Source organism: Pseudopodoces humilis, chromosome 15 (genome assembly GCF_049639895.1).
Source record: "Pseudopodoces humilis isolate 2021_Gansu_Grassland_sample_001 chromosome 15, ASM4963989v1, whole genome shotgun sequence".
Taxonomy (NCBI): domain Eukaryota; kingdom Metazoa; phylum Chordata; class Aves; order Passeriformes; family Paridae; genus Pseudopodoces; species Pseudopodoces humilis.
Genome location: NC_142214.1, coordinates 9,183,737 through 9,199,147, shown reverse-complemented (window position 1 = coordinate 9,199,147; position 15,411 = coordinate 9,183,737). Strand labels below are relative to the sequence as shown.

Below are 15,411 nucleotides of genomic sequence, written 5' to 3'. Positions count from 1 at the left end.
TCATTCTATCAGAGACCTGAAAAGGATCTCACTGAAGTTAAGCTGGAAAAAAAATTTGTTGAAGCATCTGCTGAAGCAATGAGTTGCAACTCATTCAGACCTCTCTAAAGTACATGATCAAGTGTGGAAGCCCAGGTCACAGCCACCAGAACGGTCATATGTCAGCCCTGGAGGGGCAGAGGCAAAAGGGGAGAGATGCCCCTCTAGAACAAGAGCAAGAAAAGGCCTCCCTCCCATGGGCCTTTTGCAGCCACATGCTGGTGCCTTTTGGGTCCTGGTGTTCTGATAGTGTGTGGGGATTGATGTCACCCTTGTTCAGCCCCCATTTACCATTCATGTAACCTTCCTAGAATGTTCTTCCTTCCCTTAACCCCCATTGGCTCTGTTTTGCCACATTACTCCACCCCTGTTATCCCCTTGGTTCTCCCAGTCTTTTTCCACCCCCCTGCACCACTTTTCCTTGTCCTTATTGCACCTTGACCCTGGCGGACCAGATCCGCCCCTTTTGCCCCTTATTTAACCCCTGTGCCAAATCCTTTATTCTTGTCCCTGAATTCATTCAAGGCTGTGTTCTTCAATAAACCAGTTGTCAGATTACCAAAGAAGAACCCATCCCTTCATCTTAAATCATCAGCATTTTCTACAGTGTGCTTGGGGCTTAGAGATGCAGGTTGCTCTCTGGGATCTCATTGCAGCACACGCCGTAACAATCAAGCAATTGCTGAAGCCCTGCAAGCCACAATTGATTCTGCAAACAGCAGATACTAAAAAAAAAAGCTTTGAACTCATCTCCAGTCTCTGGTATGTGATAAAAACCTGACTGTCCACACATTTATTCCTTTAAAGCATTCAGGTGGGAAAATACAGGATGAGTGACGTTCCCCTAGTGCAGCAACAGAACTACCCCTAAAAGCTGACAGTACTCTCCTGTCACCGTGTGTAATCAGCATTTAGTTCCACTGAACGGAGCCATTTTGGACATGTAACATTTTTACCTGAACCTCAACCAATTGTTCCCCAGGCTCAGAAGAGCTAAGCAATCAATCATCTTATGGGCCTTTTTGCCAAATATAACATTGCTAAGCCTTGGATTCTACAGTACAGCCAGGAGCCTAAAAAAAAACCTTACCAAATAACTGAGACATCTGAGGCACCCACACACATGTCATAAAATCCAGAACACCTCAGCTGTAAATTGACTAATAAAAAACCTGCTAAATTCATCTAACCAGGATATAGCTTACAACATAAGAAAAATCTATATAAGACTTTACCCTAATCACTGTGTTGGCCAAAGGGTATGGTTTGATAAGCTAACAAAGACACGAAACATGTAAAACCTCTTTCTTTCTCTTTTTTTTTTTTCCAAGAGACAGGTGGGAAAAGGGAGAAAGCTGTTGTTCTGTGATGCTTGTTCAAATCAGGTGTCAGCTCTAAGTTCTTGAGAGTTGATGTGTAGAAAGACATTCTGACAATCTGTAGATCAGAAAAAATATCACTGAAGTAAAGAAAAAGTTATATTCGTTGAAAATAAGGTTTTTGGTTTATTCTAAATATTAACTAACTTTGTGTATGTTGTGCTCTCTGCTGGGGAGGCAGAAGAACAAGTGAAATGTACCATGCTTTAAGCACAGTTTATTGTACTGGTTAGGAAATTTATGACAGGATCTCCAGGATTTAACCCTGGATATACCTGAGATACTGATATACTTGATACATATTTGATCCTAGATATACTTTGATATATTTGATTTGATCCTGGATATAGTTTAAGGCCAGTTCTGCCTTTCCTTTACTATTCTATCCCCATTCATATACATTCTCATTTAAAAGCAGAGTTTGTTCTGAAAAGTTAAACTTTTCTTGTAAGATATGGGTTGAGATGCAGACTGAGCTCTGGGTGGGAACCCGAGGCGAGTTCTGAACTGCCAATCTTTGGGATAACAAAGGGCATAAAGATAGGTGATGCCAGCCAGGTGCATGGAAAGAGAGACATAGCAGGAGCCGGGAACTGCCGGTATTTTGGATAAGAGAGGAGACGAGGACGGGTGCCAGTGAGGTGGATGGACAGAGAAACGGGGGTAGGAGCACAGGACTGAGGAGAGAGAGTGAGATTTATGGGGATAAAAGCTCAGGGGTTGCTTAATTTGGATCCTCCTCGGAGGCACCAGCTCGAGCTGTTTATACCTTGTTGTACTGGGAATAAATCCCTTTATGGGACGAGACATCTGAGACTCAGCTGTGGGAAACCTGGGGTCGAACCGGCGAGGAAACCTGGTCTGACTGTGTGAGTGGAGTGTGTGGGGAGCTAAGCGGGGGACCTGACGTTTCACTGAAGCCGCCGTGAAGAGCCTTCTGTCCCAGCAGCGACTGTCTCTGGCGCTGGGAGCGTGACTGCCAAGGGTCTCGTGAGCGGCCAGACTGGGCAGGTTCTTTAACAACTGCGCTGGCACAGCAGGGCCCGCGGGTGTCCTGCGAGCGGCTCGGGAGCGGCGCGGGGCCACCGGGGACCCCTGAGGGGAGCGCGTGGGGCGTGGGGGCCGTGAGGGAGGCAGAGCCGCGCGCGCACCGCCCGGCGGCGCCCTCGCCCCACCGAGCGCCCCGAGCCCGGGGCGGCCGCGCGGCGCTTCCGGCGGCGCAGGAAGGGGCGGTGCGCGCGGCTCCGGTGAGCGGCGGCGGGAGCGGCTGTACCGCCGGGGCCGCGGCCGGGGAGCTCGGGATAGGCGGAGGGAGCGACGGTACCGCCGGGGCCGCGGCCGGGGGGCTCGGGATAGGCGGAGGGAGCGACGGTACCGCCGGGGCCGCGGCCGGGGAGCTCGGGATAGGCGGAGGGAGCGACGGTACCGCCGGGGCCGCTGCCGGGGAGCTCGGGAGCGGCGGCGGGGCCGCGGGCCGGGGAGCTCGGGAGCAGCGGCAGCTCCGGCACCGAGCGCCGTGGAGCGGGGCAGGCAGGGGCCGGACTCTGGGAGGGCTGCCCGGGAAACGCCGCCGCGCGCGGGCTGCGGTGTGGACGCGTCAGCGCCCGAACCTGTCCCGCGGCCTCTCGGTGCTGCGGGCGAGGAGGCAGAGGGGCTGGGGGACGGGGCTCGTGTCGTACCGTTACCGAGAGCCGCGACAGGGAGCCTGGATATCGCCACCGCTTTCACCAGCTGTGTCCTGATGTGGGAGATAAGGGAACTGCAGCTGGGTTTAGAAATTAAGGACTGAATTAGAACCATATGGAACCTGCGCTAATGCACTACTTTAAGTTCTTACAGTGCACCTCTTTTCTAGGAAAAATGATTTCTGAAAGCAGCTCCTTCATCAAGGGTGTGGTGCTTGGAGGAGTTTTCTGCATGTTGGTTACGCTGCTCGGACACATTAAGGTGGGCCACGGGACCAAAGCACATCACCACGAGCATCATCACATCCAGGCTCCCAACAAGGAAGATGTCTTAAACCTTTCAGAAGGTGAACGTGTGGAGCTTAGTAAAAGCATCCGTGTTTATTGTATCATCCTTGTCAAACCAAAAGATCTGGGGCACTGGGCTGCAGCAAGGGAGACCTGGAGCAAGCACTGCGACAAGGCAGAATTCTACAGCTCAGAAAACGTCAAAGTGTTTGATTCTGTAGCCGTCAACACAAATGATATGTGGGTAATGATGCGGAAAGCTTACAAGATAACATATGAACGCTATAAGGATGAATTCAGCTGGTTCTTCCTTGCATATCCAACAACATTTGCTATAATTGAAAATCTCAAGTATTTCTTACTGAAAAAAGACCCCTCACAGCCTTTTTACATAGGCCACACTGTGAAATCTGGTGACCTTGAGTATGTAGATGGTGAGGGAGGAATCGTCTTAAGCCTTGAGTCACTAAGACGACTTGCCCATGTCCTTGGAGACCCTGACAAGTGTCCAGAGCAGGGAGGTATGATTTGGAAACTCGCAGAGGACAAGCAGCTGGCAATCTGCCTGAAGTACACTGGCGTGTTTGCCGAAAACGCCGAAGATTCAGAAGGGAAAGATGTCTTTAACACTAAATCTGTCGGGGCCCTCATTAAGGAGGCCATGTCCACTCACCCGCAGCAGGTGGTGGACGGCTGCTGCTCCGACATGGCCATCACCTTCAGCGGACTGGCCCCCAATCACATGCACGTGATGATGTACGGGGTGTACAGGCTCAGGCCCTACGGCCACTCATACAGTGATGCCCTGGTCTTCCTGCCCCCACCGGGCTCAGACAATGACTGATGTGTCCTCAGGGAAGGCCTGCAACCGTGGAGTTGGCTCTTCTCACAACACACAGTTGTTGTACTGACACATTCTGGTACTGGTGTACAGGTTTTTTTGCACATTGAGGGTTGGTAAAGCTCTTAATTTTAAAAGTGGAAGGAGATTTTTTTTCTAAATCTTTTATAGAGAAATGCTTCTGGCTTTTGACAGGGCTGGAATGAAATGATAAAAAGCTGTTAATGTTTATTATAAAAGGAGATTAAGTTTATGGGGGGTTTGTATATGTAAGTATTTATTAATGAAAACTCAAATGAACTTTAATCTACTCTTACAAATATATTTTTGCAAGACTTTGGTTATTTCAGCTCTTCCAGGCATTTCTAGAATGTCTTTATATCTTTCTAAGATGTACCAATAAAACTGACTACAGATTCAGTCTCAAAGACTGTAACTTTAAGCTATTTCTTTTACACTAAACTACGCAATAGCTTGAGCTTATACAGCACCTGCCACCTCGTGTACAACCTTCTAACAGGAAGCAAGGTAGCAAGAAATCTTGCAGCAGAGTAGTATCAAGTGCCCTTTGGACTAGTGTTTCTAAGCAGACAAAAGAAAAAGATAAACTGTATTTGAATAGGTATTAACATGGTCAGGGAGTCTGTTAGCACAAGATTAATTGATCATGTAAAATTTCACTCCATCTATAAGCACATTAGAATAAATGTTTAGTATTATTTTTACTCCTGATAGTGGGTGGTAATAGTGCTTACAAGGAAGAAGTTGGTTAATTGTCAGTACAATTTGGTGTTTGGTTTGGAGTTTTTTGTTGCCCTTTTTTTCTTTACAATATAGTGCACTCAGTTTTACACAAGTTCCTGGGACACACTCCTGTCCAGTCACAGCATGTGCAGACAAACAGCACGTCAGTACTTGGTCCATTTAGAATTCAGGGACCTGACACGGGTGTTTCAAGACTTGAGGAAGGTACCCCATCTATCTGTTACATCCAGGACTATCACAGGCTTTGTTGGTACTACAATATTCATAGAACATGGGAGCAGACTGTTATCTCACCTTTAACCAACCAGTTGTAACTCCCTACCGGGAGCTGCAAGTGGTCAGCTGCTTCAGAGCTGATTAGACTATCCACACCTTGACTTTTTTTAAGCATCAGGTTTTTGACAAGAAAGGTAAGACAACTGCTCAGCCCCCATACAAGATCCCACATCTCCGCTGCTTTTTGAAAGGTGAGACAAGATGCACCTTCTCATCCTCTCTGTCAGTCAGAGCTCAGCTGACAGCAACACAAACATACACAATTGCTGCCAAAACCTGGGTAAAACTTGTACCTTTGGTGTTTTGCTAAACTGATATATAAATTAAGCCTGATTATCTTGTATCTTCTTACAGAATAATACAGCTTTAAAAACTCTGACAAAACCAGATAAAGAAACCAAAAATTTCATTTTAGTGTGATTATTAAAAACACAGCAGTCAGGAGAATGAGCGTGAACAATTCCAACAAGAGGAAAATCTCATTTGTCACAGATTTGAGGTGATGTAGGACAACAGGAACAGATAAGATGGAAGGGTAAAAAGCAAACAACAGAAGGCAAGATTACCTCATTTTACACTAAAAAAAAAAAAAAACCAAAAAAAAACCACCAACCAAACAACACTGAAGCATAAACTGATTTCCCATAGTACTAACCAGAAATCAGTACATTTACAATTAAATCTTTAAGATGCACAGAAATGTCCACCAGCATTCTCAAGGTCTGAGGTTTGATCAGAACTTTTTCTGCAATACTGCTTAAATTTTGTCTTCCTACATCGATAAGTAGTTTCAGATTTACCCTGTCATTTTCAGTAGTCTTGTAAATAATTTTACAGAATTTTAAAAGCATGTATTAGGCAATATATTCCTTCTGCCATGTCTCAACCTGGCCTTGGAATCAAGTAGAGAACACCTTGGCTACTATCATCTGTAAAGGTCCCAAGGTTGGGGAAACCAAGCCTGCAGAAAAGCACCAAGGCAAGGCACTGGCACACGAAATCACATTCTGCTGTTTTAAAATGTGTTAGAATAAAGACTTGAAATATTAATAAATGCTTCCAGAGACAGTTATGATTGGGAGACCTTAAAGGTTTCCTTAATTTATTACAGTATTTCATTTTTCCATAGGCATAGCTTTGGGTATGCTGAACAAAAGACTGGGTTATCCAGACAGACACACAGTGCTCCTGAATCCATTCTGTAGCGGGGGATATGTGGCAGTGCGCACAAGCTGAGTTCCACCTGAAAAAGTTTCTCCTGGCTACACTGAAAAACATGTTTTGCTGTCATGCCTTTATTTAACAGTGATTTTGTTTCTGCTCCTAAAATAAGGCAGCACACAGGGAGTAGAGAGCATCAGGCACCAGGGTGGCACACACTTCACTCAGAGCGTGGCCACCATGACTACAAACTCCACTAGAAGGAGAGCAGTATCAAAGTGTTGGCAGGTAGAAATCTGAACATACACAGAGTCTTCAGGTATGAGCCACCATAAAAGAATTTCTAATCCACATATCAGTCTGAGTTCATAAATCCTATACAGATAAATGCATATTAAAAAGAGAAAATCCTTAAGTAAAATGAAATTAATGCTCTTAATAAGTTAAAAAATGTCAAAAAACCTGATTTCTCCACATTCAAGAAACTAGGTAGACTAACAGAATGTCAATCAGAAGAAAAAATCTGAAATGCTTCTGAGGTTTTATAAACTATATTTATATTTCACACACACTTTATATTAGTCTTTTAGAAGAGCACAAAAATGTAAACATTTCTTGGGTTTTTCCTCCTTTCTATTTGAAATAGTCTACTTACAGTCCATGCAGAATCTCATCAAATATCTTCAGTCACTGAAGACTCAGGTTTAAGACAGAACAAAATAACTGTAATAAAAAGAAATCTAGAAAACTATTGTAGCCTAACAGTACTTTTGCATTCAATTGATTTATTTAGCATAGCCACAGAACAAAATAATTTGTACATTCAGTCACATTAAAAACAAGGAATTACAAAGCAGTCCACATTTAATCTAAGTGCATTCCTTTGGAGTAACAGTTCCTGTTGTTTCACTTGTATGTCTTCATGTGCCAAAGGCCATCGTTTAAATAGTGGATATTTTCAATACCAATCCCTTTGTTGACTTTCTCACTGTTGAAGGAAAAACGTACAGAAGTATTAGCTAGGTTAAATAGGAAAGCACTACAAAATATATTATTTCAAGCAGAAACTGCAACATTTGTCACCTGGAAGGGGAAAGCTATCAATCACTAGGTCATTATCTTCCACAGCAGGTGGACAAGAAACAGTATTTATTAAATGTGCCCACACTGCTGACTGATAAGAGAACCATATTTGCCTTCCACATTTTTTCAACAGCTTTCCACAGTATTTTTACTACTTCGTGGGACACGGTTCTTCAGACAACACTTCTGCTACTTTTCTTAATTTACCATCAAAAGTAATCACTCCACATTCAAAATTACTCCATCAAAGTAGCACAGCAGTTGTGAGCCTTCCCCTCCCAGCAAAGGATGTGGTACAAGACGACTGGAATGTGGAATCTAACAAGTTCTGGTTCTAGGTGTGCCATGGACACAATCAAATGCAGGTGAGCTGCCTCACTTCTAGTTGCAGGTCATCTACCCACTTAATAAAGAATTTAAAATGCTAAATTTATGTGCCAAGGACTTGCAGCTTGTTACAGATATGCTATCCTCCGCAGTATTGACTATCTTTTGAGACATGTCATCTTTTAAGAGTTACTGGTCCATGTCTGCATTGAATGTGTTTATTTTTCCAGAAAAAAAAAAAAAAATCTAATTTTGCCACAATAAACATGACAAATCTCTTTCTGAGAGTGACACAAGGAGCATTCCCCTGGAGAATAACTTACTCTATTTACACCAAGTGTTCTATTACTTACACAATCTGTCCAAAAGTAAGCAGGAAGGAAAATGCTGCTAACACAATATTAACACATTATATGTAGTAATCACACCAAGAGATTGAAATCCCACTGCCTAAACCAGAAAATTGTGGAACAATGTCACACAAAAGTGCAGCTAACAGGCTGCAGAGAGGAGTAGCATTTCATTTTCCTCTCCAGTTCATGTTGTTTCTCACAGGAACACAATATTCAGCTAAAAGGTATACAAAGGACCTGTATCACTGCACTTTTAGGGTTAGGACACAAGTAGCTTTTCTTTCCACTTACTCTTGGAGTCTGTCTTTGAAGAACCACAAAGAATCCTGAAAAATAAAATTCCTCAACAGCTGCAGCAGTTCCAAATCCAGGTTTCTGCAATCCCACTCTATCCCTGTCCTCTAAAACATTCCCACCTCTCTGCCTAGTGCTACTATTATGGCTTAACACAGACTTCTGCTGAGAATTAACAACACAAAAAAGAGTGACTTGTTTTCACCAAAAAAGCTTCCTCACTGCAACAGGTGACAGACAGGTCTGGAAACCAGCACAGCCCAAACCTGCTGGGTGCACCTCACATCCTGCAAGGCATTAATAGAACTTCAAATGACTAAGTGATTTAGCTACTTATAATTCAGCACTATCTGAAAGCCAAGAACAACTAACATTCATTTCCATTTTCTTTATTTCTTTTGCTTCTCAAATAGTTTTCAGTTGATCCCCTGAGCAGACCTCTAAATTTCACAAGAGGATCAGCTAAATTAGTCAGCATTTCAAGCAGGAATGTTGCATGTGGGTACACCCTAAGGAAAAAGAGCAGGCCACAGAGAAAAAATAGCCTAGACCGGCAACCAAGCCCCAAGCAGGACTTGAGTCTCTGCTGTCCCTGCAGACAAAAATCTCTTCAATTTTGAATCCTCTCAAATCCAAATCACATCTCTTGTCTAGTCTGAGATAGTAAGTACTTCTATCAAGTATGTTTTTGTTCAATAAGATCTTTGAGACATGATCACAGCACTAGAAATACTAACATTCAGTAGTAGTAGTAATATTTTGTGTCTTAAAATCCATATTCACGTGAAAAGAACTACTTTGATTCCCAATAAGGACAGAAAACATTCCCTGCCTCCTTTTCCTTCCCTGAATACCAGTCAACAAAATGAAATCTTACAAACTCTGTTCTTGAACAACATATGCTGCAACAGAAATGCAGTAACCTTGACAGTGGTGCTTATACTCCAAACTAACATAAGAATAATAACATGGGACAGGTTATATTTCAGCTTTTAAAACACTTACATGTCCTCAGCTGACATCTTCATTACTCCCACACATAATGCATGTTGTTTTCCCTCTGCCATTATTGCCTACAAATTACTACTAAGGAAAACATTTCTTTTTTAAACTATTTCAGGAAAGTAAAAGCAATATGAAGAAATTACTTTCAAAAACATTTTCAAAAGTCAGTGTTGAACTTTTAACCTTTTAGTAATTCTAAAGCTCGGGCCCTTAAAGATAAGCAAAACAATGCACTGAATTTAACAATTGAATCAGTGTGTAGAACAAAGCATGTATTTATGAACTTAGAACAGCAATTACAGAAAAAAAATCTCCCAGTGCTACCTAACACAGAGATGACAGTCTCTGCCTTTCTGGAACAAAACAGCACATGTTTGTGGGGCCATTTTAGATTCCAAGGCCCAGAAGAACTGAGACACCAATTTAAAAACCACAAGTACTGAAATCACATGTCCTTTTCAGAGCTCAGCAACACGATATTAATTGATGATCTTTTCCTATGGCACCTAACTAACAATAAAAGCAGCACAGCTTGGTGTTATAAATGCTGTATTCATTCATGGTTCTTTTCTCAGTAATATAATGAGTGAATTAGCACACTTTCCTCATTTTACATATGCTAACTTCATCAGACACAAAGAGCAAGTCCTGACTGCAGTAGAGCTGATCCTAAACATCTTTCCTAATTCCCTAGGAACAGGAGAGCATTCTTCTGAAGGGAACACAGGATTGACTAAGGAGGCACGGGACAAATTACACTGAACCTCATCAACTTTTACCATTCTGTATAAAATCACAAAGGAGCTCAAATTACCAATGAGATTAATGGAACAGCAACCCACCCAACAGTACAGCAGGAATAGTTGTGTGGTTTGGAACATACAGTAAGTGGAAAAATACAAACAATTTTAACCTTGCCAAGCAATATCTAAACCTCTGCAGCTCCTTTCTGATTACTAGTTATTTCATTAAATCCAATTAAAATCCAAAGTAATACAGATAATGATCATCTGAGAACACAAGAATAGAAATTTAACTCATGTCATAATGAGCGATAATTCATAGTTAAGAAGGATACAACGACAGTGTCAACAGCAGCAGGGTAAAGCTTTGCTCCAGGAGACGTCAGGCCAGGGCACATTATATTAGCTCCACTCAGGACAAATTTAATGGCACCTTTATCAACCTGCTGATGCGGGAGAATAAATGGGTCTAGGAGGGGAAAGATAGAGCATTGCAATTAATACAGCACCATGGCAACACGAATAGCTTCTTATCAAATCAGTTTAAATGGGGCAATTAGATGTAGTGTGTCCTGCAAGGACAAGAAGTTTGAGAAACAAACTGTCCTCCCCAACCACAACTTTTATATGAGAACCTAAGGTAATCCAGCACTTCAGGCTATGGCTCCTGCACACTCACACACCCATAGACTAAGCAACAATTTTCCCCTAGAGAAAACAACCACCCACGTACCCATCCTAAGACATCTTAAAAGCAAAGTGTGTTAAATCCTGCAAACTCCATGTATTCTTACAAATTACTCCAACATGAAAGAAAAACAGTTTAATGTTAACAGAACAAAAAAGACAAACATGGACTAAATTCATGAAAGCTGTCAGCTCTCCAAGCCATCCTTCAAGCGCAGGCAGCCTCTTGAAGTATTTACAACACTGAGATCTGACTGAATAACATTTTTTGGGATCCAAAACAGAGTAACAAAATGAAGCAGAACAGCAAGAAAAAAACTGCAAGAGTAAATTGTGAAAAGTAAAAAGCATGCAGCATAAGTTCCCACAGGAGACAGATATACATTACATCATTAGACTCGTGAAGGCAGAATATTTTTCTAGTAAGAACTTAAAAGCATTTGCATAACAACGAGACTTGAAAGAAAAAAGATAGGGACCAACAATATCAAATTTATATCTCTGTCCTAGGGGAGCCTCTCAAGATTTTTTTACAGAGCTTTGCACAATTTAATTTTTACTTATCAAAGTTCAGATTGCTTAACATATAGCATGGAAACAATTCACATAGACTTGTGAAACAGAAAATTAATAAATTCCAGTTAAGAAAGTATACTGTATCTTTAAGATCTATTCTAGAATATGTATAAGCATGGAAGCTCTTTTTAATTTGCTTCTACAGATGTCATGTGGAATCACACGTGACCACCCTCAGGAAACTTACATTTATGAAGCAACCTTAGCGTTGGGTAAAAAATGCCTTCTCTTTGCCTGAAGAACAGCAATTCCCCATTCACAGTGAGGATTTCTATATGTTCATGACTGCAAGATTAAAAAAAAAAAAAAAATTCAAAGACCTACTTAACCCTTCTGTAGTTTAAATACAGTATTTTATTTTATGGAGTCTGGTTTATCTTAGCACCTGAGAATAAAAACAGTCAATTAGCAACAAAATTTAAAACTAAAAATATTATCTTTTCGTATGACTTGTTCTTCAGCAGTCATCTTTTGTTCACTTCTTCCCCCTCTGCAAAAAAAGAAACCTACTGACAAAATACACTAAACTGCATTTCTTTGGTGTTGCTTTCTGAATGCAGTACCAAGAGCGAATAAGGAAAGGAACTCAGCAAAAATGTACTACCCTCTATTTAGAAAAGGGAAAATAACCAATATATGGAAGCCCAAAAATAGTACAAAATGTTACTAACAGGAATCCAAACCACTTTGAGCTTCCACATTCATAAAGCTGAATGCTTCCCTTCAACAACAGGTTGATCCTTGGAGAGACCCTGAATACTCTGCACATTAAATACTAGGCAGCTTTTTTAAGTTCCTCAAGCATCCTATTAGCATCTGCCTTTAAAGCATAATGAGCACATGCCAACTTTCTAGTTTCGCCATAACAGAGACTACTAGCTAGTAAGAGATGATGGAAGCCTATCAAAAAGTGCTAGGTTTATCTACTGTACAAAGTAAACATACAAAGGAAGCAATCCTAGCACCTTGAAAGCAAAGTTTAAGAGAAAAGATACTTACCATCTTACTATTTTGACTGGATCTTTCTTTGGCATGATTTGGTTTAGCCATGGTTCAATAACAGGAAACTGGTCAATCAGTTGATTCTTTATACCTTTAATAACTGAAGTCTTCAGCTGGATACAGTTTGATACATTCTCCTTTTCATCAAATCTGTCAAGTGAGTGAAAGTATTTTAGAAACGCGCAATTTGCTGCACAAAAGATGCATTTTTCAGCAGCTGTCTTCAGAAATGTTTCTAAATTTACTGTAAAAGTCTAAGAGCAGACTGACTGTCCAACTTTCAAATGCAGGATTTCATGAGGCTTAAATTTGTCCCCTGCGAACACTGGGCTGGGGGAAGGTAGGGGGTCCCCACTCAGTAGCCTGTCTTCATCCCTAAACTTTTGTATGGCCACAGAACACGTGTTCAGTCTCACAGATAAACCTTGGCACACAGTGCTGTTTTATTCAACTCCAAAGAGTACTTTGTTGGTAACCCAAACACCCACAGCCCTGTTCCGCTGCAAATCCTTCACATCCACCATAGAAATACGAACGGCGCTTTCTACCACCCGAAGTTGGGACAAGTTAATGACTCAGCCCCATTTAACGAGCGAGTGCCCAAGGCAAAGCGGAGGGCAAAGCCGAGGGCTGCGGGCGGCGCTGCCCGAGGAGGCCGCGGGGCCGCTCCCGCCAGCGCAGCGCCGAGCCCGGGGCTGAGGGGGAGCCGGGCCCGCCCGGCCCCTTCCATTCCCTTCCCCCGCGCCTCCCGCGCCCCCAGCCCGGCCACACTCACTTCTTGAACATCCTGCGGGCGGGGGGCGCCGGGCGGGCAGGCCGGGGCCGGCGGGCGGGCGGGCACCCACAGCCTCGGCGCTGCTCACACGCGGCTCCGGCCGGGCCGTCCCTCCCTCGGCGGCCGCCGGAAGCGCCGCCCCAGCACCGCGGAACGGGCGGGGCCAGCCGGCAGCACCGCGTGCGCCGAGCCGGCGCCTGTGCCAGCATCGCCGGCTCCTGCCCAGCCACTGCCCCTTGCGCAACAGCGGCGTTGTCAGGCTTCCACAACAGCCGCTGCTTGCTACTCACAGGCACGGCGCTACCTTCCCAGGTAATACATCGCTTTTCGGTAAAATAAGAAGCGCAAAGTCCTAATAGCTACTGACATAATTTAAACACAAAATGCGTTTAATTGGAAAAAACACAGCCATCTTCAAACTAGCAGAGCAGAAGCTATCCTCACGCCACCTTCATAGCAGGATACAAGATCCTGTCAACAGCATTCTGGGGGAACAAATTGAGGTCTTGTCAAACAGCAGATACTGGAGTTGCCCAGGGAATCAGTCCCAGGTGACGGTGCCACATCTTCAAGGTAGGGAGGGAGCAGAAGCCTGGCTTGCAGAGAAGATTTGGGCTGCCACACAGAGAGATGGATTTAGAGAGAGTATTTATTAGAATCAAATTAGGTTATGCTGGGTGATGGCTGCAGCAGCTGTGAATAGAAAACCGTAGGCAGACAGAATTTACCGCACTGCTTTTTCACTCTTTGAGGAGCACACCTGTGTTTGTTCTTTAGGCTGGTGGCTGCTATATATAAACAGACATGCAAGTGATCACCCAGTTCCTTTTTAGAGTCACGGAAATGGCATAAAGGGGAGGGAGCAGAGGACATAAAAGACCAGGTTACCATTATGCTAATAACCAAGTTCTTTCTTCCATACAAAACAATTCAATCACCTTTGATACTATACCAAGCAATTTAAACCTAATACTTAAAAGTTTCATCAGCTAAAGAAAAATCAAGCTTTATACATGGTATCATTCAAATAGTACAGGACAGCATCAGGAACAAATACACTAATAACTTTTTAAAAGTATAGGAATTAACTGTGGCATTACATAAATAGTCAAGCATTTCAGTCATGAATGCTACCTTCACTTACTTTGTAGCATCACTAAAAATACTGAGTTATAATGAAGAATTTAATTTTAACAGAAAACCCGTGACACTGCTCATGCCCAGGATTAGAAAGTGAGAATGGGAGTTTATCACACTGACAAACTCTTCCATATGTTCTGCTGATCCTCAGAAAAACTTTCATCAAATAATACTTCACCATGCAAACAACCACATTTTTTTAAACTGTAATGAAAAATTCATCATATTCTACTTCAAATGATAGAAACACAAGGTAAACTTCTACCCTTCTTGAGAAAAACTGTACATCTCACTGAAGTCACCTGAGCCACTGGTTTCATGCCTGCCTATACAGCAAGATTAGACCCAGATTTTCAAAAATGCCTTTGTCAAGAGAAAGGTCTTACTTCTATACATCTACTACCTTAAAGCAGTTGGACCACTGGTTCCCTTCAAGGCTGAACTAAACTTGAGTCTGGTCTTAACTTCTCCATCTTCTCTTCCAAATACTTTTTGCTGGGGTAGCTGCAGACTTCAGGGCCAGGTAACTTCTCAGCCAATCTAAACATGCCTATACAGAGGATTTTTGAAGAAGGCTCCAAGGACTTAGGCTGGACTTTGTTAATCCAGCTCTCAGTGTTACTGTTCAGCCTCAACACCAAAAAGCTGGAGACATTTTCTCTGGCTGCAGGGCCACTTTTAAGTACCAAAATTTCAAGAACATGGTACCTGGATAAGACTGACAAAGCAAGGGGAACATCCAGCAACTGCCCTGACAGAAACCACTCCTCAGGATCAAATGCTAAACAGAAAGGACTTAGGATTTCATCCCCCTAAAGTTTCAGTAGAAAAAGGGGAAAATCCATCACACCTGGCTTCCTCCTGGATCCCCAGAACTTCACCTTGCCTCACCTGCTCTCTCATATCCAAAAGCTCTATATTCTAATTGATGGGACAAAGTCATTGACTGTTCCACCCCTGAATGACTGCACAGATGGCAACTTCAGGAAAAG

At 42.9% G+C, this 15,411-nt stretch overlaps 2 protein-coding genes across 5 annotated transcripts; one reads left to right on the top strand and one right to left on the bottom strand.

Moving 5' to 3' along the window:
• The first annotated feature begins 2,639 nt into the window (after positions 1–2,639).
• On the top strand, positions 2,640–4,660 carry C1GALT1C1 (C1GALT1 specific chaperone 1). Of its 4 annotated transcripts, none has more exons than XM_014255254.2 (2): positions 2,640–2,665; positions 3,274–4,660. In XM_014255254.2, the coding sequence occupies exon 2, from the start codon at positions 3,279–3,281 to the stop codon at positions 4,233–4,235; it is 957 nt and encodes a 318-aa protein (XP_014110729.1). In that variant the 5' UTR covers positions 2,640–2,665; positions 3,274–3,278; the 3' UTR covers positions 4,236–4,660. The 4 variants fall into 4 exon arrangements, with proteins under 4 accessions (XP_014110729.1, XP_005526277.2, XP_087918796.1 ...); XM_005526220.3 differs by having other exon boundaries at positions 2,659–2,738; XM_088062670.1 differs by lacking the exon at positions 2,640–2,665 and adding an exon at positions 2,672–2,789.
• A 2,539-nt stretch (positions 4,661–7,199) lies between these two features.
• Positions 7,200–13,305, bottom strand: MCTS1 (MCTS1 re-initiation and release factor). Its single transcript, XM_005526219.2, has 6 exons — positions 13,280–13,305; positions 12,502–12,654; positions 11,690–11,787; positions 10,575–10,708; positions 9,497–9,564; positions 7,200–7,422 (listed from the first exon to the last, which is right to left on the bottom strand). The coding sequence occupies exons 1-6, from the start codon at positions 13,288–13,290 to the stop codon at positions 7,341–7,343; spliced, it is 546 nt and encodes a 181-aa protein (XP_005526276.1). The 5' UTR covers positions 13,291–13,305; the 3' UTR covers positions 7,200–7,340.
• Positions 13,306–15,411: the final 2,106 nt, after the last annotated feature.